Source organism: Penicillium bovifimosum (genome assembly GCF_028826915.1).
Source record: "Penicillium bovifimosum strain IBT 22155 chromosome Unknown utg000006l_segment0_segment0, whole genome shotgun sequence".
Taxonomy (NCBI): Eukaryota; Fungi; Ascomycota; class Eurotiomycetes; order Eurotiales; family Aspergillaceae; genus Penicillium; species Penicillium bovifimosum.
The window spans coordinates 3,010,072-3,035,087 of record NW_026622715.1 but is presented as its reverse complement, the minus strand read 5'-3'; the positions used below and the strand labels follow the sequence as shown (position 1 = coordinate 3,035,087).

Below are 25,016 nucleotides of genomic sequence, written 5' to 3'. Positions count from 1 at the left end.
ATGCTCCCCCGGGCCCGGGGCGGGTGATTGCTGAGTAAGCGTTCCACCGCCTCCACTGCCACTGCCCTGAGTGGACTGCAGGGGCTGGGCCTACCAAGGTTCCGAGATGTACTAAAAACACCCCTCCACTTCATGTTCTGACTTCTGAGTGGTGTCTACGAATTAAGACATCTAGGGATGGCTCATTGACCATCACAGGGATCCATTCGATGCGCTGACGACTGCTTTCCCTGCTCCAAGCACAGTATTCCGGTTATCCCCTACTCGCGCTTGGATACTACTCACACAGCTAGCTCTGCGGTGAGGACGTGGGCGATATGGTCCGAACAATATCCGAGTCCGATACTCTTCGTCTTTTGGTCTTCTTCAATTGCCAACTCATCCTCCATCTATCATCTTATGGGACAATTTCGATACAAGACTACAAGTTTCCGATATGATGATGAATTGATGATGCTTGTTAGAGCTCGCGTGACCTGTCACTTGACCTCCATTTCTCCCACAGATAGCTAGATTTTCCCTCCTCCTTTTCCTTTCCTCTCCTTAGCGCATTTAGGCTACTTGAATGTATACTACCTTCTAGTACCTTCCCACAATGCTGCTATGCGGGATTGCTGTCAGGACTGCCGACAGCTGAAAAGAGTGGTTGCAGCCCACTGGGCAACTGTTGGGACCTCGCTTTGCGCATTTCCAATCAGTGGCCCTAATCGGATCGTCTCCGCCGGCTTCTACGACGGACGCAACGACAACCGAATATGAACATTTTTCGGTAGTTCGTGGTTTTGTTGGTGGTGGTCTCTGTGCTATCTTGCTGCGCGCCAGGATGAAGGGGATCAGCCGAAGTGGGTTGAAATGTCGGGCTATTCATCGTCGTCTGGCTGTTCATCCATGCCGTCGTCCGGCTCGCCTATGCGGCGCATCTTCGAGGCTAGCTGGAGCCTTGTTGTCCTTTGGCATGCCAGTGGTATCACGGTTAGTCTTTGTGTCCTTTGCTTCGTTTTCGAGCCCTTTGGGCGTCCAGGGCCTCTTTTGGGCTGGATGGATTGAATGGGCTAGGTGGCTGTCGCTGCAGCCTTCACGGCGATTGCTGAGTCCTGGGGGATCCGTGGGGGCTCTTCTCCACTCCGGGGCATGTATGGATTCGTCGAGTCCAGTCCATTCTGATGCATGGTGTCTATCCTGGTCGACGTTGCTCCTTTCCCGGTCTTCGTCCGTCCCCCTCCCGGAAGTGCATAGGCACGCGGTGATCCGCAGGGCAACTGGCCAACGCTTGTTGGGCTTCGTTCCTCGCCATAATCTTCACCGGGCATTCCCGGCTTGTAGGGCGATGCCCTTCGCCACAGTCGGCGCACTTCACTGGTGTTGCGTGGGCCCTTTGCTTTCGGACATCCTCACGAAAGGGTGCCCGCCGGCGCAGTGGCCGCATTTGCTTTCATTGGAGCAATGTGACTGGATATGCCCAGGTTTCTGGCATTTCCTGCACAATTTGATACGCCCCCCACGGCAGACCGTACTGCGTTGTGGATCTGACGTCCACACATGACTCCCGAGGCGATGGCGCGATTACTGGCCACGACTGGGCTGGTAACTTGATCAAGGTGGAGCCCTCCGCCCTCTCACCCGGGCAGGTCAGCCATCCAAGATATTAGTACTGGATCTTGGCGTTTTCAGCCCAGTTGTTCTGAGCTAGTAGCTCGTTCGCAACATTTGCCATCGTCTCGTCTGTTATTGAACAAGTGGTAAGGTGGTCCGTTTGGAAGGAAGATGCCAATGTACGCACATGCTGCGTTTGGCTGTCCTTGCGTTTGATTTCCTGGTCAACATTGGAGTGGACAACCTTTGGTTGGAATTCTAACCCGGGAAGGCCATGGCTACTACCTAGACTCTGAATATATGTCCTGTCAGGTGTTGGGACTATCATGTTTGTAACAGACGGGACTCCGCTAGCCGAGACACGGGAAACTGTCTCGGGTGCTCCCAAGAAAGTTGACTACCAAAGTGAATTCGACGGGCGACGGGATTAGTGGTGCTTTAGCTCTGTCTTTGGTCTTGGATACAGATCACACAGACGCTTTTTGCGGACCTCCTGTTGTAATCCCAGGGTTGGGAATCACGGTACGGGAGCGGTACGGAACGCTTGGCTTACGCGCGGTGATGATCGTTGTCTCGAAGCCATCGCCGTCAATGTAGCGGTCCCAGGTTCGAATGGCCTCCTTCATGGCCAGGCTCTTTCTCATGCACCGGGTAATTGAGCTTCGCTTCGTGCAGCCAGACTGCGCCAAACCGTACACCATCGAGACCGACGCTTCTGAGTGGGCGCTCGGTATGGCCCTCATGCAGGAGGGAGACGACGGGAAGCTTCATCCGGTCGCGTGCGACGGGCGCAAGCTGCACGGAGCGGACCTGAACTACCCAGTGCACGAGAAAGAGCTCCTGGCCATGAAGGAGGCCATTCGAACCTGGGACCGCTACATTGACGGCGATCGCTTCGAGGCAGCGATCATCACCGCTCGAGCGTAAGCCAAACGTTCCGTACCGCTCCGTACCGCGGGTGATTCCCAATCCTGGGATCACACTGTCATATCTGCAGATCAATGAGCGCGTGTTATATATAGTCCTATCTGGAAAGAACGTTTAAGTATGGTTGGAAGATACCTACCAGCGCGCATCAGGTAAAGGGAATTCGCACAGAGTGTCTGTTAACATCCATCTTATCTACAATTCTGTACCTCAGCCCTGAAGTGAAAGTAAATAAAAGCAAAGTACTACCTAGTCGAACCTAGCGGATAGGGCTAGGTTTTCATGGGAGGTTTCCGAGGGACTCTTCCATGCCGGGCTATGACCAACCTACCTGAAACCTTCTTGCCGGGCATAATTCCATGGATGTGTCGCAATATAACTACCTATGGACACGGGGTATGGACACCGTATGGTTGCTACATATACCTACCTACCGCCAAGACCATAGAAAATAGCCAAATTTTTGTTTACAAAGACAACGATTGCAGGTTCTCTTTACTCAAAGATCAATACTACTACGCACCGGCAATCTACTTCATGAAAATATCAAACTAGGTATTAATATTGAAGTTGGCTCTCTCCAGCTATGGCGAAGTCCGGCGGCCAAGCTTCTCACACGTGGGTATATCGTACGCGGGTCCGGAGATGAGACCCATACATTCCTGTGGATCGGGGCTATCGCTAGCGCCGAATGGCCCAGGGGAAGCTACTGTATGTACATAGTTGGCTACCAGTGCTGTACAGTAGAATGCACGTGGGGACAGTGTGGAGATAATGTACACAGTAGAAAGCATTCAACATACTACTGTGTAGCTATGTCACTGTTATTGCCGCTCGTCCGTGAGGTGTGCGGGTAATCAGTCGGGCTCAGGACGAGACATCCAAAAATCCAAAATCTTGGAAGAAATGTACAGGTCCGAAACAATACCGGAAAGGTGGGGATTTAAGCGATGAATCTACGGTGAGCTACTGAGCTGAATTCTTCGACCGCCATTTGGATGTGCGTTGAATAAACACTGTACCATAACGACGTGTAGGGCTTACGGGCATGGACTCGGTTGACAGGATAATAATGCGCTATGCCTCGGCTTGAAACAAATGTGACCGTCATTCCAAAACAGAGTCATATTCCGTATGCACCTAGTATATAAGGAAGCCCCCATGTTGTTGAGACCTGAACCAAAACATAAAGAATAATCTTCAGATCTTCCACCTCAGGCAGCGGCAAATCGATAGGCTTTAGGTCCAGAAACCGCCGTCATTTCCGCCCGTATTAAAATGTTGCCGCCCGGGACGACGATTTCATTAGCGCCACCCAGAGATCTCATCACATTCCCCTGAGGTGACGAACGCGAGTATTGTGTTTAACGATCCTTGTTCTATGCGATGGTTCCTTTGTCCTTCCCCGGAGTACACGAGCTTGGAAGGATTATGGGTGTAATGGGACCTAAGGTGGAGAAGACTTCCCCAAATAGGGCACAAGGCCGAGATACTCGGTGTCCACGGTGAGCACAAGAAAAAGAAAAGAGAAACGGGTGAGTTCGAGTGTTGACATTGATATTTATGAAATAGAGGTAAAGCTCAATGAAAAGTGCCAAAAAGAAAAGAAAGAAAGCTGGACGTGATATTGAAATGAGGCGAGTGATAACTAGCGTCGATGGACATGCAGCCGAGGGTATTCAAAGTTCAGCTTACTCCGTACCCTGTTTTGAATGCCCCAGGTTGAAACCTAAGGTTGGGAGGGAATTGCTCCTTTTTCTTTCAGAGGGGAGTGTGGGTATATCTAGATGGTAGAAAGAAGTGGCAAGTGCTTAGAATGTAATTGCAAGTGGGTGCAGACATGAATGGTGTAGAATGACTTGAAGTATAAAGAAGGTCAAGTATCAAGCCCAAGGCTAAAGAAGAAAGAGAGATGCGTCATGATCTCGGGTCGCACATGACGAGAGCTCGGGACGGCCGGATTTGTTTCAGTACTGTATGGTCATAGAAATACCATTGGGGGCCATCATCGCCCAAATGAACCAGTAACAATTGGTACTGGGATGTAATTTCCTGTCAAATCGCAGAAAAGATGGGCTTTACAGCGGGGGACCAAGGCGGTCTCTTCGTCTTTAACCAGTCAATCTCCTACAAAACTGCCCCATCCGCCCTTTTTCCTCGCTTTCTTCCCTCTGCCTCTTCTCGTTGGTTGCCCTCTTTCCAGTTCATCCTCCAATCGCACAGTATCATCGATACCCCCCCTTTATCATCTCATTGGTGAAACCCTGGCATAGCTACTTTATCGTTGTGGTAAGTTATACATCTCGCAGTCTACGTTATTGTTATTGCAATTGCTTTTCTTTGTCTGAATATTTATCTCAAATCACTTTTGCACGCATTCTTCCCAGTTTCTGTGTAAACACACGTCACAAAATCATTTCTACCCTCTTTCTATTACCCATTTGCAACGATTGTACCTGTTTTATACCTCTTGGTGTAACTCTTGGTACTGCTTGTACTTTGTCCTGCCTGATATTGCCTGATTATCCATACTTTCTGTGGTCGGGCCACGGAACTGGCCGGCTTGACATCACCCCCCGGTCGCGTACAGAACCACCGCCTTCCCTCTCGTTGGCACGATTCCTCAATCTCCCCCCCCCCTCTTCCCTCCCAAGGTCAAATCATCGTTCACCCTGGGATCCCTTGATTGCTTAGGATTGGAAAGTCACCCTATCGCGGAGATTATCCTAAATATCATTTCTCCCAGGCCGATTAAGGTAACCAACTAAGCTCCAATCCCACGTTGTGCGCGCTTTTGTCTATCTCGTGGCAAAACAACGCGTGCCAAAAACACTCTTTTATTTCACTGTCGCAACTTATCCTCTGGTCTCTCACTATCCCCTCTATCATTGGCTGATTTTTATCTCTTACACCCGATCGCGTTTTTTGTTTTTCTTGTTTTGTCTTTCGCCCAATCTGCGCGCGCGCGTCCTGACACTTTCATATCATCTTCCTCGTGGTTATCAAGTCGCCTCTAACATATGATTCCTAGTCGCGCAAGTTCATTCGCTCCTTGAGAAAAAGCCTTGCTGCTTTTTTCTCACTCAATCTGTCCTGCAGAAGTCGATCGACAAGGTATGTTCCCAGCTGCAGCTCACTTCCGCCTTGCCAACGCATACATTCTCCCCTCTCAGCCGTGGTCGGTCTAATCCGCCCCGGATTCCCAAACACCCCCACCTGAACACTGCGGAAGTGACAGCGCATTGGTCCTTGGTCCGTTGTATGGATTGGTTCAAAGATCTGAAATGCTAATGCCATCCCATAGTAGTCGGTGTGTGGAGCCCTAAAGGTGCAGTCTGACATCAACGCCTAGGCGTTATCTGTCGCAAGTCCAGACTTGTCAGCACCGCCCCAGGTTCTACGCTTGAGCTGGCAGAAACTTTGTCAGAATTGCGTGAATGAGGTAGTCTGCCAACCGTGCTTGAAATATACTGCGTAGCCTCCACACCAGGTTTGGCATCATCAGGTCATTTTGGCTTGACAACGCATCAAGCCGACGTCTAGTCGAGGGGTACCCCCGGCTTCACTGCATCGCAGCCCAACCACGTTACACCCGACAGTGGGCGTAAACGAACTTGCACAAAAGAGCCAAACCCCTCCGCGCGTTCGAGATTATTCTTGACACACAAGAGGTCGACGCGAGAGTTTCTGTTGGCGAAACACAGAACGATATTGGCTACTCACGACGCGTGACCTTCAATCTAAGGTACGTACCTGGTCCCTGTTGTGTTTCTTTCATACCCCCGCCCTCCAATCCAGTGACCGCCCGGTGATGCGCTTGCTGACGCGAAACCCCTAGCCCGCAGACCCTGTCATCGAATCAGCAGCCGCCTAGCCCAACGCTTGTGGTGGCTCCGTTTCTTATTGCGCGTTCCACGATATCGCGACAGGAAACTCTACCAAACAGACAACGCCTGTCAACTTTTGATACCTTGACTCCTCCCACGGCGGTTTTAATTTAGAACATCTGATTGGTGACCTTAATTTTATTGAGTCGCTCAATCCGGTACCATCCCCTGAACCGGACCCTCAGCCCCTAGTGTGACAAGATCCACCGCCACAGGTCGACGACATGGAGTACCCCCTCAATATCAACAGCCTCATGGGCAACATCCCCATGCTTCCTCTCATATCCCCGGTCCATATCAAACCGGGCCACCAAACGCCGGTGCTCCTGTCGGGTCGATGGCATCGCCTACCAACGCCCAGGCACCCATCCAGCCCCACACCGCTCACCAAACATCTCCCATCGTTCCGTCGCAACCTCACTATCAGCAAGCACAAAATGGCCCCGGCGCGGTTCATCAACAAATGAACTTCCCCCAGGGTTATGGTGTCCCTGCCGCGATGCCTCAGGGCTACGGTATCTCACCGACGCAGGCAGCCGCGATGGCTACCGCGGCTGCGTCGGGCCAGTTCTATCCCCTTCACCAAGACTCCATGGGTGGCCAGATGACACAGGGATCCCGAGCGTCGCCGCGCATGGCGAACATGCAAATGAAACATGACCGCGACCCCCGCTCGCCATCGCAGATGCAAAATCAGATGCCCCCGATGGGATCTCAGGTTCAGATGCCACCTAACCAGCAACTCCCACAACGTCGGATGAGCCACGCCGGAAGCCCCAATGTCCAGAATGCACAGGCCGGAATGAGTCAAGTCGGACGACCCCCGATCGCCGCCCCAATGGCCCAGCCATCGGTACAACAGAACCAGCCCTCGCCGGATATGGTTCCCGGAAGCAACCAAGAGGAGTCGCCGCTGTACGTCAATGCCAAGCAGTTCCACCGAATTCTGAAGCGTCGCGTAGCGCGGCAAAAGCTTGAGGAGCAGCTGCGGTTGACCTCCAAGGGCCGCAAGCCTTACCTGCACGAGTCAAGACACAACCATGCCATGCGAAGACCTCGTGGACCTGGTGGGCGATTCCTGACGGCTGATGAAGTGGCTGCTATGGAGAAACGAGCAGAGGTAACGGGCCAACCTGTGACCTTTGAGGACCTCAGCAAACCATTGCCCACAGAGAACGGTGGTGGACAGAAGCGCAAGTCTAGTGAAGCCAACGACGATGGCGCAAGCTCTTCCAAGAAGACAAAGGTCAACGCTAGCGCCGATGGAAGTGAAGGGGATTCCGCCGAGGCCTCAGACGAGGATGGTTGATCGCCCTTGTTTTCTCCCCCTGTCGCCAACAACAAGCCGAAGAATTTGGTCGTGAACACCGCGCCACGTCCTGTTGAGGCGATTTGCGGTATTGAATTTCTTATGTTTCTTTCTTTTGTCGTCACGGCTTTATGGATGGATGTCTTGGACCTTTTCTCTAGCGAGCGATGTGTATGGATTCCCTGTTCCTGTGCTCTATGCCCTGTCTGTTATCTGATCTTACCCCCGTCCATTCGCACAGGGCTGATGTTTGTTTATATCTGCTATGCTGGGACGATTTTTTTTCTTTCTTCATTCCCCCTCTTGCCTATTTCTTCCTCGTATTCCCCTTCTCACGGTAACTCCTCAAGTGAGATGCCTTGTACAAGAATAACCGTTCCGAGCATGTGCACTACTCACTCCGTCAGGTGGCCCGCGGGACTGATATAGCACACTTTGCTTGAACCTGCAGAAATTCATCCACAACTGTGACCTGTATATCACCTCATAGCCCTCTGCAGTGTCTACATATCAGTCCTGGTCGAGATCACTACCATCATACCTCTACACTCTCGATGAACATGCTGCTGATTACCTTATTGTCATTCTTCTTCTCATGCATCGCTATCTCATTGATTTATTATCCCCTATTTCTTATTTGCTTCGGTGTCTCGTGTTGTGGGGTTTGGGTCTCCGGCTGGGGATATTAGAGAGGGTCTCCATCACTGGAAAAACAGATCGGGATATCGGTTTTCGAAAGACTGATTTGTGTTATGAATATCATTTGCAATTTGAACTTTTCTATTTTGTTCCTACTGACAAATATTTGGTTAGTTACTTTGGTTCGTGTTTTTTTGCATCTGGAGGATGGAATGGATTGTAGGTCTTGGAATATATGGACATAGTAGGTATACTGTTGATTGTATGTGCTGTGTTTTTTTTTCCTAGGTAGCATTGCCTATTCATGTGGGCTAGCAGTACCTCCATTAGGTATTTGCCAGGATATTCGTAGATATTGTCCGCATCTGTAACGTCGCACGGCGGAAATAAGATGCCTTGATCCTCACTGGCGCGTATGATGAGTGGGCCACGTCCATGTGGATCAGGGCGCTTTGGTGGGAGATATCAATCCTCTATTCGCTGAGAACTATGTTATAGGCCCCGCTCATATCGATGGACATTGTATGGCCCTTTACAAGCCTAATAGAAAATGAGAAGCCACTGGCACTGACAAAACGACTTGTCCACGTGATGGTCATGATATGCAAATCCTACTTATGTACATTTGTTGAGCCCAGCCTGCCACAAACAGTGGGTATGTGATCACTTGAGCAATGGGCAGGTGCTGGGTCCACAGTTGGCGAGAATCGTTCGTTCGGGGTGGTACAGCATCGCAGTCTCTTTGTTGATGAAAGCTGGATTTTGGTTCGACGGGATAGTTGAGAGGGATGGGGTGAGGCGTGACAAACAGGGAAGGAGATTGAATGAATGAGCAAAGAGGTTTATCCCGTGTGATGAAGTGAAGCGATGCAATAGATCTGGCGGTCGATTGCGGGACAAATGAGAGAAAGCGGGTTCATGTTTTTGGTGCTGCGGGTCTCATCCTGGGACTCTTAAGTGTGTTGGATGACTCCCCATGGAAACCTTCCAATCGGCTTGGGGAGAGGAGCAGAAGTTCAACGCAAGTCGCACCAGCGTGGGGCTTGAAGAGGGTGGCAGCTGAAGTGGTGATATCAGCACTGAGTTTCGTGGCACGGAAGCCTTCACATATCAGATGACGGTGCCTCTGGCGGCTAGTGACAATTTCCTCCATCGATTTGTCTCGAAGACCACCGACAATGGTTCTGGACTGCGTCTGCTCTCATACAGCCTCCCAATCCATGGCATCGACCATGAATTCCCAGTCCGCCTCGGTGTCTGCCCCTTGTCCATTGACATCGTCTGGACGAATGCACTTATCAACATGTTCCTTTGCACGAACATATGACTCCTCCAGACCACCGAAGATGTCGGATATGATACTCTCAAAATCAAAGCTGGCAAGCGTCACAATATCCTTTCTTTCGCCTTGCCTTTCTCTCTCTTCGGTCGTCAGATCGGCAGTCTTCCATCTATTACGCAGCTCCTTTGCCCTTTGCAACTGCAGAAAGACATTTCCCCCACCCAAGATTGGGGACAGTGGAGTAGACTGCTCCCTCAACGCCTCCAGCACATTGGCATGATATCGATGAACGACACCATTCCCATTACCCGGACCTCGACGCGAAGACGTGACCGAAATATTGAACACAGCCAACAAATGCACGATCGCCCGCTCAAGCAGAGCATAGTACTCATGGAAATCAATTTTGAACATAATTTCCGCGTGCGCGACCTGCTCCGCCGACACGAACTCCCCGACTTCAAGCGTCGCGAGCCGATACCCCTCAGCTAGAAAAGGCAATTTCCATCGCAGTCTAACGACAATTTTCATAAAGCGCGCCAACTCCTCCGCTGGCGGTAACAAACGGCCATCTTGTGGTGTGATAGTCGCCGGGCGGATGCTGCTGTTACCGCGCGCATAGGAGGGGGAGATATTGGGCGTCCGGGGCCTACGAGGAGTTTGACCCTGTGGAGACCTCTGTCGCTGTGTTTCGTTTGCACCGGGTGCCCAGCGCGAGCTGAGCAGACCCGACATGGTTTGATCGCAGGTGAACTGCGACGCGCTTTGCTGTGTGGTTGTGGTGGGTGTGGTTCTGGTGGGCCAATGAGCGGTCGGAAGGGACGATGGAGTACCTACGGATCTCGAGCGCTTGCGCGAAAGACTTCATTTGGAGCTACTTGTGGGGAGAAGGCGGAGTGTATATGAGGTCATTTCAGTTCATTTTGTTCTTGTATGTGTCTGTGTATTGTAGATTTGAGTCAGTACCTAGGATATCTAATACCGTGTCTACTGTTGTTGCCTTCCCTCGCTCACTCTGATCCTGTGTTTTATGCCTGTCGTGCGGCACTCGTGCCAGCAGATTCTAGGCTTCCCCTGAGACTCATGCATGGCCAAATGGGATCTATCACTTGGTTTGCTACATAGTGCTAGTGACGCGCCGGGATGTTCACGCCAGACGGATGTTCACAGAAAATCTGTCAAAGAGAGCGAGACAGGGAGATGGAAACAGTTTGTACGTAGTTAGACCCGGCGGTGAGTAGCACAACGCCGAAGCAGACATCCATGAGGAATCGGTCGATCAAAACTGACGCGTCTAATCCTCCTAGCAGTTGCGCTGGACTGTTGTCAGGACCAGAACAGTAACTACCTTGCTGGCAACGACGTCTCGTCACTTCATAACTCGCACAAATTATCCAACACTTTCCTCCCTCTTCTCGTAAATCCCGTCAGATTTCATTTCAGACTTAACTTCCAGTTTCCAGGAACCGTGCCGGATTAGGGCCATCGATTGCTATCTGGACTGTTCCTGAGTCCTGAGTCCTGACACCAATTACTGCGTAATCAACACGACTGGTGGTCAAGTCACGTGATATCAACGCCATACTATTCTGGGACTAGCTCCCAGCTGTCTCCAGCTTCATCTCGCCCCGGACGGTGCTTCTCCTCACCATCAACCGTCGTCGTCTTCTGCTCGAGGCTTCTTGTAGGTGGCCCTCTTCTTTCTTCTTTTTTCGCTTTCTGTTTTCTCTTTGGCTTTGTACCTTTTCCCATCTCTTTTGATACAAGCCTCCGCTCTCCTGATCCTGCATTCCAATCCCCTGCTTCATCTTCTTTTCTGAGCCATGACGCCAGCTGCGCATTGCCGGACTTTGTCTGCTATCTTTCTTCGGACGCATAGCAGCATTGGCCTTGGCTAGCAGTCTTCTTCATATCTCTTTGCCATCCTAAACCACCTGCTGCAACCATGTTCCAGATCCCTGCCAAGTCCTGGGGTCGACATGTCGCCAGAAGCAGTGTGTCCTTGTCTCTCTCTTTGCCCCAAATTCCTCTGTTATTTTCTCGTGGCTTTTTCAGCCCCACCATCGCTAGTTCGCTCTATCACGTTGCTTGGTCTTGATGTTGACGATATCGAATCTTAGCTCATCACGCTGTTCCCACCTACCTGACCGTCGCAGACTGTCCCAGCCTCGCTTTACTCACCTGGGTTGATTGAGGCCCATCGATACGCTCATCGCAGCGCGGGCTGTAGAAGTTATCAATACCGGAAGTTTCAGAACAATGGATTCCTACGATGGATATGGATCTCCCGGAAGGAGCCGTGAGTCGGACTCCTTCGCGGGACGGGGTACAGGGGATTCGTACAGACGTCGTTCGCCAAGTGAGATCACAATCGCATCCCGTTTGAGAGGGGCGACAAAGACTGACTTTCAACCAGCCTCTCAGGACCGGCGACGGGCACGACCGCGTTCGCGCTCGCCCGTGATCGACCGCTACGAGCCTTCGGATCGCCGTTCCCATCGTGAAGATTTCTACAACAGCTCTCGAGATTATGCTGCCCGAGAGCGCGAGGACCGCCGACGTGCCCCTTCGCCGACTGTGGCTAATATCGACCGCTACGTGCCCGGGCAAGAGGGTGGCGGTGGCAAGCGACCTGATATCGTCAACCAGCTGCCTGATCCTCTCGATCTTGATTATCAGGTTGGCTTCAACTTTTTCGCCGAGTGGTGGAGGTTGGAGGCATCTGTAAACGAGGAAAAGGAGCGTGCCAAGAATGGCGGTCGTCGAGTGAAGGGAGAACGTGAGGCGCGCGAGGATCGCGAGAAAGAACGCGCACAAATCCAGGCTGCCTACGACCAATACAAAATCAATCTACAGATCCGTCTAGCCAGGCAATTCGTCCAGCAACACCGGAACGAAGAATGGTTCAAAGAACGATATGTTTCCGAGGTCAGGGATCCTCTCCGCCAGCGCATCATGGCGGTCCGACAAGGTGCATATGAGCAATGGCAACGCGACATCGAAAACAACCTCTTCAAAGACTTCACCCTGGAAGGCATCTACAAAAGCGACAGCGACGGTGCCGGTGGGGTCATCGAAAAGGAGGAAGGCGAGACCACAGCTGCCGCCGATACCATGGGCGTGCTTGATCTGCTTCCCGTCCGTGGTGGAGATCTACGTGATGACGCTCTGTCACAGCCAGCTTTGCTGATCAAGACTCTTGCACCAAATGTCAGCCGCAGCAAGATTGAGGACTTCTGCAAGGAGCACCTCGGCGAAGATCATGGAGGCTTCAAAGGGCTGAGCCTCAGCGATCCCAACCCCTCAAAGAAGTTCCACCGCATGGGATGGATCATGCTGCATCCTTCCGAAAATACCAGCACTGTTGAGCGGGGAGACGGGCGTGATGAAGAGGTCGAGAATATGGATCAAGATGGAGCGCCGAACGGAGCCGCCTCAACCAGCCCGGCTGAGAAAGCTCTTGAGGCTGTCAATGACAAAACAATCTACGACTCTGTCCACGGCGACTTTGTATGCCACGTGGGAATCCATGTTCCCCCTGCTCAACCGCGCAAGAAGGCTCTGTGGGATTTGTTTTCAGCACCCGAGCGAATTGAGCGTGACCTCGAGTTGGCTAAGCGACTGGTCTCCAAGCTGGACGCCGAGATGGATCCCAATGTGGATGGCTTTGGCAAAATTGAAGAATACGTGGACGATCTGCGCGGGAAAGGCGAGCTTCAGCTTCCCGTTACAGGACCCGTCAGTGCTAAGAAGCAAAATAACGGGCACGGCGACGAAGGAGAGGACGAGGGAGAGGTCGAAGAGGGCGAAGAGAAGGAAACTTTCGAAGACGATGATGTCGATGATGAAGAACTTGTGGCCAAGAAGAAGAGGTTGGACCTAGCTGTCGAATATCTGCGACGTGTTTACAACTTCTGCTTCTTCTGTGTCTTCGAAAGCGACTCTGTTCACGAGCTTGGCCGCAAATGTCCCGGTGGACACCTTCGTCGGCCTCGTGCCGGTCTCTCCCGCCAGGCCAAGGAAGTGGCCCGAGCCAGCGCTTTCGGCCAGCCATTCCCGGCCAAGAAGAAGGAGGCTAGCGAGGAAGGAGAAGAACCGTCCTCGCCGGTGCAGGAAAAGCGCGGCGCGCGTCACGGTTCTAAGGCCGAGCAACAGCTGCAGCGTGCTTTCAATTGGGTGAAGACATTTGAAGACAAGTTGCTGCAGATTTTGGAACCTGAGAACGCTGACCTTGCCAAACTCGGCGGCAAGCCCGTCGAAGAGGCTCTTGAGGATGAACTGCGCAAGTACATGAAGCGGGAGGATGATTCAAAGTATCGCTGCAAGGCTCCTCAGTGCACTAAGCTTTTCAAGGCCGAAGAGTTCTGGCGTAAGCACGTGGAGAAACGTCATACGGAGTGGTTCGAGAACATCAAGAAAGATGTGAGTTTGCCTAGCTTGGTTTATATCTTCAAACTATGTTTCAGTTCTAACGATTGTTACAGCTCGCCCTTGTGAATGCTTATGTCCTAGACCCAGCTCGCATTGCCCCTTCCCGATCCGATGCGAACAGCAACGGTCACTTCCCTATTGGCTCCGGACAAGGTCACACTGGTACTCCTCGTGGTTTCAGTCTTAACATGCCCTACGGGGCCCATGGCAACATGCCTACTTTCCCGGCGGGTGCGATGCCCGGTATGATGGGTGCGCACGCTGGCAACTGGACTGGAATGGGGCATGACGGTTTGCACCAACCGGGACCCATGCGCCGTGGCCCGCACCGCAACAACCGACCCGGTCCATATGACCGTCGCCGATTCAACGGCGCCGGCCGACTGAGCCCTCCTCGCGGCATGCCCGGCATGTATGCAGGTGGTCGTGGTCCGCCAGCTGGCATCAGCGTTCCCGCCGGCCATCCTGCTGCCGGAATGGTCTCCAACCCGTTCCCGGACTCCTCTAACGGTGGCCCCATGGCGCCTCGCGAGGCCGTCCAGGGTCGCAGTCTGAAGAGCTACGAGGACCTGGATGCAGTCGACACGTCTGGTAGTGGCGAGCTGCAGTATTAGTCCTGTTCGTGGGTCAATATTTTGTTTGTGATACTTTTATTTCTCTTCTCATTGTTACTTCTTTCCTCCAATTGGCGACTGGCGCATTCGGAGGGACTACTGGAGAAGGATTTAACTCCGGCTTGACTGATTTGTTGACCTGAATTTCCATTGATATTTGCTCGTGAAAACATACTACTTACTTCCAGTCTCCTTTTGTCCATTGCTATCATTCCAACCAGATCACCAGCTCATCTTTTCTTTTCTTTTCAAATGTACACTAACCATCATTCTATCAATGAAAAGAATTGAATCTCAAGATAAAACATATTACATTGCAATGCGTATGGGGTATGAATGAGCTAAACTAGACCAAGCCAAATATCCTACAGATTCCCCAGACACCGAAAACACCATCACCTACGGCATCTGTATGACAACCTCTTCACTCGCATCCCTCCACTGAACCCCCAACCCCCGAATCCGCCTTTCACTAGCCAAAAAGAGCAAGAGATACATATGCATCGCAATCTCACCCCACGCATAAACCTTGAGAGAAAGGTGTGTAACAGTCTCACGTACCTCCTCCTTCTCAAGAATACACCACACACCCCATCCCGCCCGGCCATCTTTACCAACGAAGTCCTGCAGGAAAGACCAGAAAGCGCCAAACAGCTGGGCCGGCCAAACGTGACTTTCTTCCTCTGCTTTTGGCTGATTCGGGGTAGGATCGGTAGATCCTGGCCTGGTGGCCCCGGCTGATACTCGGTCATGATCATGGAAGTCATGGGATGGTGTGGCAATGGCGAAGCGCACGAGCCAGTACCCACGCTCTAGTGGGTCGAGGGTGCGGGATTGGTGGGAGGGTTTGTAGGTGCGTGCTGGTTTTAGGCGTTCGGCGAGCATGGCTAGAGTCGGGGTTATGTGGGTTGTGAAGGTTGAGGTGGAGATTGGTGGTTTTGGGGGGTGGATTTGGAGGGGGAGGGTTGTTAGGTTGATTAGATTGGGGATGGAGGTAGGAGCAGTAGGAGCAGTAGGAGCAGGACTGGCAGTGGTAGCAGGAGTGGCAGTGGTAGCAGGAGGAGGTGGAGGTAAATTATTGATTTCCAACTCTAACTCGGGATTTGAGCTAGGAATGGAGATGGGCTTGGTAGGTTCCTGGCCATGAACGGGGTTCATCGTGCGTGCTGCCTCGGGCTGGACCGATGCAGACGAGTCGGAGATAGTAACACGGTGAATTGAATCATGGCGATCAGGAGAGGAAAGCGCCGTCCGACGCCGTTTATGGCGTCGATCATCCTGCAACTCAGGCGATAGTGTCGCGCGATATGAGGCAGCGCGGACTAGCTCGTGGCCGATCTCTGGCTGGGAGTCTGGAATGACGCTTATGGGACTTTCTAGGGAGTCCGGGATAGAGGAGATTCGATGCTCGATGATCTGCCCTCGCAGCTGCGGGTCCGTTTGCGAACGGGTGTGAGGGTCTGAAGGCAATCTCTCTCCTTCGGGCCGGGGCGCCTCCCGCAATATTGGCGAGGGCACCTCGTGTTGGGGCGTTGGGAGTGAATGATGCGGATGCAGCGCATCAGCGGAGAAGGGATGCGCGTGATGATCTGGATGGGGATCCGCTTGATCTGGATCTGAGTCCAGGTCCAATGAAGTGTGGATTAATTGTTGACGCGAGGCAGATTGGAACTGTAAGATAGCAGCGACTTGGGCGCGATAGCGCGCATCATCGTGGGCAGTGCTTGGTGCGGCGATGTGGACTAGAATTTCGGTTCCAGGCTTCGAGTCCATGGCTTTGTTTTTTCATTGGTCTGGCCCCATTGTGATATTGGTTATGCATAAGGGAGCAAGAGCGACGATCTCTGATATTTGTCAATGAGATGGAGGGGAAGAACTATTGGACGCGAGGCCACGGGATGATTGGCCGGTGCTTTCGACTGATCACACCAGCCTCGCACGTACCTGGTACTTGTGAGGTACTTAAGTTTTAGTGGGGATATAGCGGTAGTCTCAGGTACCGTCTATGTTTCAGATGTTGGGGCGTATTCATGACCTCAGATTTTGTCAAGTACGCAGTACGCTGCCACAATTTCTATTCTAGCTGATGTTCACTATGTTGTAAGTATCCGCCTCTTTTCTACAATATGTAGACTGTCCAGTACTGCGTACTGTGGCAGTGATACGCCGTAAAGTCTCGCCCGTTGGAAGTGGAGCCGATCGGAAGTTAGAATGTATCACGTGACTATCATGTCCACCGGATCTCGTAATGGTAATACCGTACTTTTGGCTGGATCAAGATAGACTTCCTACACAAATACTTGAGAGATGCAGAAGAGAGCACAAGTGTAATACAAGGGAAACTTGGTCTCATCACATCCACTTTCTTTCCTCCATATTTCTTCCCTACCTTATATTCTGCATTATAACCCCCTGGACTTCTCCTATTCTTTACTCCCTCTCATCCTCATTCCGAACTTAAACCTTCTTCCCTTGCCTCTCCCTTCCCGACGATCGCAAAACTCTCCAGAATGGCAGTCAGTGGCGGGGTGTACCCAATGGACCACGCAATGGGACAATATTCTGGTGAGTTCAATGTCTGATTCACTGGTCGAGTCCTCTGAGTTTCGACTGGCATCACAATCTGCTTCTGGGCCACGGGGGCCGTGTGTTCGACGCGGGGAACCATTTCTACACCGACAGCTCCACGACGCAACAAAATCGCTGCATGATGGTCGGGAGCGAATGGACACTTGCAATGGGCCTCTGCTGGTCGTGATGGAGCTGGAGAAGCTTGGGGTTCGGGAGTCAACGCCACGAACCGGGGTTCCCCGGTTCTCGCCACCATGGAAGCCCTACCCCGACATATCGGCCCCGGATGCCCACCAACCCAGAAGCAGATGCTCGTTATGTGAAAAGAAACTTCTCAACGTTTCAAGTCGCTAACTTTATTGCGCCGATGGCTCTCCGGCTCGGCCCACGGCCCCGGAGTGCACGGTGCAGGTCGCCAGAAGAACCTCAGACCCCTACAAACAAAGGTTTCGGATCGGAAATTCTCAAGATATTTGGTGGCGGCGGTAGTGGTAGCGCCCCTGCCGGTGGGCTGAAGAAGATGACGCGAGGTGAGTGGACCCAGTCCCTCGATTGGAACATAGCTCAGATTTTCCCCAGATGGACAACAGCCCAAACGTCGCGGCCCGAAGCCGGATAGCAAGCCTGCACTCACCAGGCGACAGGAACTCAATCGACAGGCCCAGAGGTAGCCACCCGCGGATCTTATGATGGATGGTCTGGGCTAACCCACGCAGGACACATCGTGAGCGGAAGGAACAATATATGAGATCACTGGAGACCGAAGTATCACGGTTACGGGAGGCCTACACCACTGAGATCGCTGAGGCCACCGCAACGATTCGGCAACACAAGGAGATGATGCATGCAATCCGGGAGGAGAACGATATTCTGAGGGAAATCCTCGTCGCCCACGGAATCCAATACGAAGTGGATCTGGAGCGCCGCCGGGCGGAACGCCCACCCATGGCGTTCCAATCAAGCCCCGTTACTGTCACTGGTAGCAGCACTGCGTCTCATACTGCCCCTCTCACCCACTCAGGCAGCAATCACAATACGACACCTGCGACGACCATCTCGTCCGGCATGAGTCCGCTCGGCAATGGTATGGATCACTCCGACGTGTCACCTTCGATGGGGTATATTCCGCAGCAACAAGTGTACCAGACGGGCGCAGGCGAGCACCCCATGAGCATGGATCATTCATCATGCGCACCAGTCGATAGCATGCAACCCATGCCGGCTGTGCGCGGAGGAGTCTTTGAGAAAGATCCACAGCTGCAGGTTGACTTCATCTTAACGTAAGTTCCCACCCAGTCCGAACCAGCAGCATATACACGAGCTCAAACTAACTCATTTACAGACTCGAAGGCCCATGCCGCGAACACACGGACTACCTCTGTCGACGCTCGATCACCGAGGCCGATGACGAGGACATGCCGTTCTCCGGGCACGCCCTGATGGCAACCTGCCCTCCACCCAGCTATCTCGCGAAGACAACACCCGAACAACCATACCCGCACAAGGCACCAGACCTCCCGCACGCAAATCTCAGCACACTCCTAAATCTCAGCCGACAGCTCGTGACAGAAGGCCAGATTACACCCATCATGGCACTACAATGTCTAAAGAATCACGAGCTGTACCCGACATTGAGCCGCGATGACGTCAAAATCATCATCGACACACTCAACACCAAAGTCCGCTGCTACGGCTTCGGCGCCGTGGTCGAGGACTTCGAGTTGATGGATTGTCTGAGCAGCGTACTCGGTACGAAGGTCGATCTCGGCATGTCTAGAGCCGACGAGTCGATGTATGGCTGAGCGTGGGGAAATCTCTCGTAACGAAAACGATTATGATTGATGTATGGAATCTTTTATCTTTTGCTTTGTTCAGTGCTGGCTACCGCCACGGAGTAATTGGCGTTCTGCTTGCTCTGTCTGGCCTTCAGCTTTGATTGTGCCTCTTCTTCTTTTTCCCTTTTTACAGGTTTTTTCGTTTCCTTCCAATTTGCTTCTATTCTGTTATTCTATCTGACTTCTTCTTCTTCTCATCCCGTCTCTTCGAGCCTCCGTCGAGGTTGTATATATGTGAAAACTGCGTGCGCAGGTGGAGTGTATACGCCGGGATTTTCTCTTTCTTCGTGGACAAGGGGCACCAATCATATATTGCTTTCCAACCTATGTTGCTTTCAACAGCTGGGATTTTGCCAATCTAGATATAGATATCTTTACCCGACCGAACCTCGGCCGTATCCAAGCCGATGCCGTCCGCATATATCAGTATCTGAGACAACTCACCTTCTTCATACCTAAGTGCCAGCATATTTGCGCCAATTCTCGGCAACCTTCAGACGCGAGCTGTGGTTGTCGCGTTTAGAGTATATGCTGTTAGGCCCAAGTACTCATATCCCTATCACTAGCACCAGTGATGGCATTATGACCATGTTATTATTGAAAGTAGACATGCTCGTCTTCCCCACTGGGAAGCCCAGGTGAGTTCCCATGGGCTGGCGAGGTTATTCGATGGTGATGAAGTTGATAAAACGAGAGCAAAGGAGTGGACCAGTATGTTGAAGCTAAAGCTGAGGAGAGTTGAAAAAGAGAGCAAAGCGGTATATACCGTGATCATGGCAGTATCGTTATCGATAAAGGCCTCCAAAATGGGAAAACCAAACATGAAGCACGTGTTCTCCATAGTTCATCTTGTCAACAACTCTCCTCAGCGTTAGCTCACTGCCTTGCTCTCCTTTTATCAACTTCATCACCATGAGACAACATCACCAGCCCATCGGAACTCACCTGGGCCTCCCAGTGGGGAAGACGAGCATGTCTTCTCGCAATAATAACCTGGTCGTAATACCCATCACTGCTGCTAGTGATGGGGATATATGAGTCCTTGGCCTAACAGCCCATACTCTAAACGCGACGACCACAGCTGGCGTCAGAAGCTTGGGGAGAATTGGCTCAAAGTTGCGGGCACTTATGAAGAAGGGGGGTTGTTTGAGGAAGAAGGTGAGTTCTCTCAGATGTGCTCTGATATAATAAGTTATTGAGCATGTTCTTGTCGTTTGCTATTTGCGTTTGCTTGTTATGCGCATTGTTACGCGCACACACGGTTCCTGCGGCTTACGCTCTGTCCGGCTGTTGTGTCGTCGGTCGAGCTTTGCCACCAAACCGTAGAATCGCCTCCAAAACAGCAACCCGAGATCATGTTGGTAGCCGCATATATACTGTGCATGAAGACGGCGCATGATCGGGACCTAAGATACGGGCAGTCATGGTACTCGAGATGTTGTTAGGTTGTCTTCCGTCGAAGATATGTACGAAACGGATCACTTCTGAAATTAGGGTAACATCCATGGCATTTTTTTTCACCATATCTGTGCTACCGTCAACCCCGATCCATGCACATGGAAGTCGGTTGGACTAAAGCGTCACGTTACTATAGCCACCGGTGGAGTCTACTGGGCTCTATGAGCGTCGTACATAGGCGAGACTGAGAGGCAAGGACTCCTCAAAAACATTATCAATCCGACTCTATAGCCGCGAGTATAAAAGCATCAAATTTTAGGTAAGAAACGTATGCACATCCACAAGTAAGGAACATAAGTCATAAGGTTCAAGAAAAATCTACTCCTCCGCCTCATCGTTCTCCTCCTCCCGCTCCTCGAGCTCAGCCTCCTCATCCTCCTCGAAGGTAGTAGGAGGAACGCTGTACAGACGCAGGATGGACTTGTTAGGGTCCTTGATGAGAACGTACTTCTTGAGCTTGTCAGCGGGCTCATCGGAGTCAAGAGCGCGAATGCGGTCGACAATCGTGCGGACGATACCCCAACCGTTTCCAAGGTTCAGGTTCATCTGGCTAGCGAACTCGCGGGGTTTGTAGCCGGCAACGCCGAGGACGACGTGCGAGGCAGGGGAGCGGGGATTGACACGGGAGACGAAGCCGAGCTTCATGCCGTCGGCCTTGGCGAGGATGGCCTGGGTAGTCCAACGGGCGAGCTTGGCGGAGTTGTTCTTCATCTCAGTAGCGAGGACGGCACCACGCTGAGAGTTGAGCTTGGTGCGCCAGTCGAGGGCACCGCCGGAACCCTGGGCCTTGGGGTCGAACTCGTTGAGAGCCTTGATGACGAGTTGCTGGTCCTCGCCGCCGGTGGGGCCGCCCTTCATGACGGCGTCGACCTCGGTACGGACGATCATGGAGACGGGCTCCTCGTCGCGCTCGAGGGAGATGTCGAAGCGGCGGTACTTGTAACCCTTGGAGGCGAGGGGCTCGGTCTCCTCGGTCTCGTCGTAGAAGGGGTTGGGCTTGGAGAAGTTGACCTTGGACTTCTCCGACTCGATCAGGGTCTGCAGGGCGAAGTTGTGGTTGATGATGGTGGCCTCCATGGCGAGGGCGTTGGGGGTGTTGATCTGGTCCTGCTTGCCGGCGGCCTCGGCGGCCTCGAGGGGCGCATCGATGGCGTTCTCGTTAACGCTGACCATGTCGAAGGAGGCGCCGTCGCGCTTGTCGAAGTAGATCTTGTCGCCCTGGTGGACGATGACGATGTCCCAGGAGTAGACGCTGCGAGTGGCGCACATCAGCATGGAGAGGATATCGGAGGTAGCAAAGACGGTAGCGGCATTCTTCTCAGCCAGCTCGTTGATGACGGGATCCTGGGAGGTGGTGACGTTGTAGGCGGCACGGTCGAGGGCCTGGATTTTGCGTTCAGCGTTCTTGACGGGGGGCTTGTCGTAGGACTTGTCGTAGTAGTGGAGGAAACCGTAGGTCTCGAGGTCCTCGCCCTCGGGGGCATCCAGGTTCAGCTTAGACAGACGGGTGAAGTCGACCTCCTCAAGCATTTGCCAGTCGGGACGAATGTTGACAGAAGCCTCACGGATGCGCTGGGGCTTGTCGTAATCTCTCCAGCCGAAACGGCGACCACCACGGCCACCACGAGCACCGCCACGGTCGGGGTAGTTGTAACCAGTCTGCTGAGCACGGCTAACAGGGCCAGCACGCTGGAAGCCACCACGGCCACCACGCTGGTTGGCGGCACCACGCTGACCACCACGGCCACGGAAAACGGTGCCACCGCCACGGCCGAAAGTGCGCTTCTGGACACGGGTGTTATCGACGACGGAGAACGAGGACTCGTCTTCAGCGGCTGCGACAGTGAACAGGTTGGAGGATCCGGCGCCGTACACCTGCTGGTCTGTTCATAATTGTTAGCGATTGTCTTTGACAGCAGTTGGGAGGGGCAGAGAAAAAGCAGACGAAAGAAAGCCGACATACCTCTAAAGCCACGGTTGTACTGAGGACGCTGGTTTTGACGGTCCTTGGTCTCAGCAGTCCAGTCGGCCATGCGGCCGAGCTTGTCGCCCTTGGAGAAAGGAGCGTATGGCACTCCGGCGAGCATGTTGTTGGCAGAGGTGGAGGGGCCCCAGGAGTCCTCCGCGGGGGAGGGCGGCCACCAGGTCGGCGAGAGAAGTGGAAGGCATTTTTATGATGATCTAAAAGCAGATTGCGCTGGGCAAGTGCTCAAAAATCAAAAAGGTAGAGGGGTTGGTTGATCGATAACCCCGTGGAATGTGGTGTGGATTAATTGAGGCGGGAAGTTTTTTTGTGTCGCGAGGCGTGTGGCGGTGCGAACAAAGAGCACCGCCACATACACACTGTGGTATACACCGCCACATGACCACCAGCCAAGAGGTCACTGACTTCGTCGTTTTGCATCTTCGTCCTGCCATGACCGGGGTAGAAACTTCTACCAGGATATTAAATTGGACGAAAGGATTTATTGCCAACACTTAACCCTGATCATTGTTGATTATGGCCAAGGTTAACGCATCATATCCTGGTCCCGAGGTCGCCATGAGAATGTCTTGTCTCCTCATGTCTCTCGGCACAGCGTCGGAATGATATCGAATTGTTGACAATTGAATACTACGAGAGGCTGATTACTGATTAGAGATGGTGGTCTCAATTTTGAGGTTCTGGGCAAAGCCAAGGTACGAGCTGCGGCGATATCTGCTTCTACACAGGAAGCTTGGCTCCAATCCCTTCACACGTAGTCTTTCCGAGGTTCACTTATCGAGATCGGCCATGAACCATGCCTACAATCAGAGGAAGCTCTCGGTAGCAACGGGCACCCGATTAACTAGCTCCCAGGTCGAGGTATACCAAGTTCTTGGGACCGCGACAATGCCATCTCCGTCGTGTCGGGCTTCATCGTGCAATCACCGGCGTACGGCTTATCTCGGATGTCCCGATTTAGTAAAATTGGACACCCCACGGTTTACCGCAAGAGGCGCTCAGAGCGAGAATGATATCTTGACGTGCATAAAACTTACATGCACCCGAGGCAGCCGAGATTATGCATTATGACAGTGTATATTTGGTTTGAGAATCATGTATCAATTGACTTTCTGCTGGTGGATAGTTCAACTCTCGCTCTACGGTACCTTACGGAGATCGGCTCTTGGCAGTTCTGATTCGATGCCAGAGAGCAGGTCATCTTGGAAACTCGAGGGTCCACTGATAAGAAACTGCCGGAGAAATGGGAGAGAAGAAACCAGGGTTTGCCCCTGTGAATATTAACTATTGCCTTGTCTATCAACTTGGCGTTGTATGGAGCCAGTGACTGCAGATTGTTTGGTTAGGGCCAAGAGTCCAAGACTGATCGACAGCCAAGACAGCTTCGCTTGGAGTTCGTCTAGGTCATAAGTGTTATCCTCCGATCCACTCTGCTGGACTCACTCTATCGAACCTCTTTGCTCCTGCAGTGCCAGGAACAAACCGTTCCTGCATTCCTGACCCACAACTACTGAGCGGAGCCTCCTTCTTGGTCCCTTGACATTGGATTAACTGCTATCTAGAGTTTGTCGATCTTCTAGCGTCTACTGAAATGGAGACAGCTCGGGGGTTTCACACTCTACATCACGATTCAAGTTCGATGATAAGAGTAATCACAACGAAGGACGGAATCGGGAACAAGTGATGCCTTAGATAGCTCACGAAAACTATATAAGGATCAAGATACTCGACGAAATCTAGCCATCAATCACATTCACAATCCTCACTTTACTACTCCCCTCGTTGCAACAACATTCTCTCTTTTCTCTAAACAACCAATCTTACAACTCCATCAAGATGCGTTTCTCCGTCCTCTCCGTCCTTTCCCTCGTTGGCGCCGGTATGGTGTCCGCCCATCCCCAGGACCTCTCCCTCTCCAAGCGCGGAGACAATTCCGAATGTGTCGGTCCTCTCCTCTGCTGTGGCACCCTCACTACTCCCCTCGACCCCGTTGTCGACCCTCTTCTGCTTGCTCTTGGCATTGATGCCGCCAACATTGTCGGATCCATCGGTCTTCTCTGTATGTTTCCATTCCTTCGGTTACAAGCCGGGATTCCCTCTAACATTCTCATAGGCCACGGCTACGATGACAGCTGCCCAACTGCGCCCCAGTGCTGCACTCAGGCTAACCTCCTGGTAAGTGATAAGTAGGCTCGGAGCCCTACCTGGGGATATCATGACTAACTGGCTTTCAGGGCGGTACCCTTGCTCTCGGATGCTCGGATTGGTGTTAAATCTAGCCCCTTGGAACTGTCCACGGGTGAAGGGGTCACTGGAGAGATACATTCTTTTCCGGACGTTGGAGTCTCCTTCTATGTACACATCTGTAATAGCACTATATAATCTCATTCTAAGACCATCGGTTACCTACTATAAGTGTTGATGTCAGTCAGAGCTTACTATCCATAAGTAATTGATCATTTCCGAGACATACCATGGGAAATAGT

At 52.3% G+C, this 25,016-nt stretch overlaps 9 protein-coding genes across 9 annotated transcripts; 4 read left to right on the top strand and 5 right to left on the bottom strand.

The window, feature by feature from the left end:
- Positions 1 to 1,052: 1,052 nt before the first annotated feature.
- N7515_008793 (uncharacterized protein) lies at positions 1,053 to 1,310 on the bottom strand (the record flags this gene model as incomplete). The annotated part of the gene is made up of 1 exon (XM_056669537.1): positions 1,053 to 1,310. One exon carries the CDS (start codon positions 1,308 to 1,310, stop codon positions 1,053 to 1,055), a length of 258 nt encoding a protein of 85 aa, XP_056519367.1.
- A 335-nt stretch (positions 1,311 to 1,645) lies between these two features.
- N7515_008792 (uncharacterized protein) lies at positions 1,646 to 2,219 on the bottom strand (the record flags this gene model as incomplete). The annotated part of the gene is made up of 2 exons (XM_056669536.1): positions 1,646 to 1,898; positions 2,071 to 2,219. 2 exons carry the CDS (start codon positions 2,217 to 2,219, stop codon positions 1,646 to 1,648), a joined length of 402 nt encoding a protein of 133 aa, XP_056519366.1.
- Positions 2,220 to 6,744: 4,525 nt separating this feature from the next.
- Positions 6,745 to 7,716, top strand: hapB (CCAAT-binding transcription factor subunit HAPB; the record flags this gene model as incomplete). Its single annotated transcript, XM_056669535.1, has 1 exon — positions 6,745 to 7,716. The coding sequence occupies one exon, from the start codon at positions 6,745 to 6,747 to the stop codon at positions 7,714 to 7,716; it is 972 nt and encodes a 323-aa protein (XP_056519365.1).
- Positions 7,717 to 9,556: 1,840 nt separating this feature from the next.
- N7515_008790 (uncharacterized protein) lies at positions 9,557 to 10,372 on the bottom strand (the record flags this gene model as incomplete). Its single annotated transcript, XM_056669534.1, has 1 exon — positions 9,557 to 10,372. The coding sequence occupies one exon, from the start codon at positions 10,370 to 10,372 to the stop codon at positions 9,557 to 9,559; it is 816 nt and encodes a 271-aa protein (XP_056519364.1).
- Positions 10,373 to 11,896: 1,524 nt separating this feature from the next.
- On the top strand, positions 11,897 to 14,682 carry N7515_008789 (putative arsenite resistance protein Ars2; the record flags this gene model as incomplete). The annotated part of the gene is made up of 2 exons (XM_056669533.1): positions 11,897 to 14,059; positions 14,122 to 14,682. The coding sequence occupies 2 exons, from the start codon at positions 11,897 to 11,899 to the stop codon at positions 14,680 to 14,682; spliced, it is 2,724 nt and encodes a 907-aa protein (XP_056519363.1).
- Positions 14,683 to 15,081: 399 nt separating this feature from the next.
- Positions 15,082 to 16,455, bottom strand: N7515_008788 (uncharacterized protein; the record flags this gene model as incomplete). Its single annotated transcript, XM_056669532.1, has 1 exon — positions 15,082 to 16,455. The coding sequence occupies one exon, from the start codon at positions 16,453 to 16,455 to the stop codon at positions 15,082 to 15,084; it is 1,374 nt and encodes a 457-aa protein (XP_056519362.1).
- A 1,084-nt stretch (positions 16,456 to 17,539) lies between these two features.
- Positions 17,540 to 19,055, top strand: flbB (the record flags this gene model as incomplete). Its single annotated transcript, XM_056669531.1, has 4 exons — positions 17,540 to 17,783; positions 17,833 to 17,920; positions 17,970 to 18,533; positions 18,596 to 19,055. The coding sequence occupies 4 exons, from the start codon at positions 17,540 to 17,542 to the stop codon at positions 19,053 to 19,055; spliced, it is 1,356 nt and encodes a 451-aa protein (XP_056519361.1).
- A 1,809-nt stretch (positions 19,056 to 20,864) lies between these two features.
- N7515_008786 (eukaryotic translation initiation factor 3 subunit D) lies at positions 20,865 to 22,633 on the bottom strand (the record flags this gene model as incomplete). Its single annotated transcript, XM_056669530.1, has 2 exons — positions 20,865 to 22,429; positions 22,510 to 22,633. 2 exons carry the CDS (start codon positions 22,631 to 22,633, stop codon positions 20,865 to 20,867), a joined length of 1,689 nt encoding a protein of 562 aa, XP_056519360.1.
- Positions 22,634 to 24,366: 1,733 nt separating this feature from the next.
- Positions 24,367 to 24,803, top strand: N7515_008785 (hydrophobin family protein; the record flags this gene model as incomplete). Its single annotated transcript, XM_056669529.1, has 3 exons — positions 24,367 to 24,589; positions 24,644 to 24,705; positions 24,765 to 24,803. The coding sequence occupies 3 exons, from the start codon at positions 24,367 to 24,369 to the stop codon at positions 24,801 to 24,803; spliced, it is 324 nt and encodes a 107-aa protein (XP_056519359.1).
- Between the last annotated feature and the right edge of the window lie 213 nt (positions 24,804 to 25,016).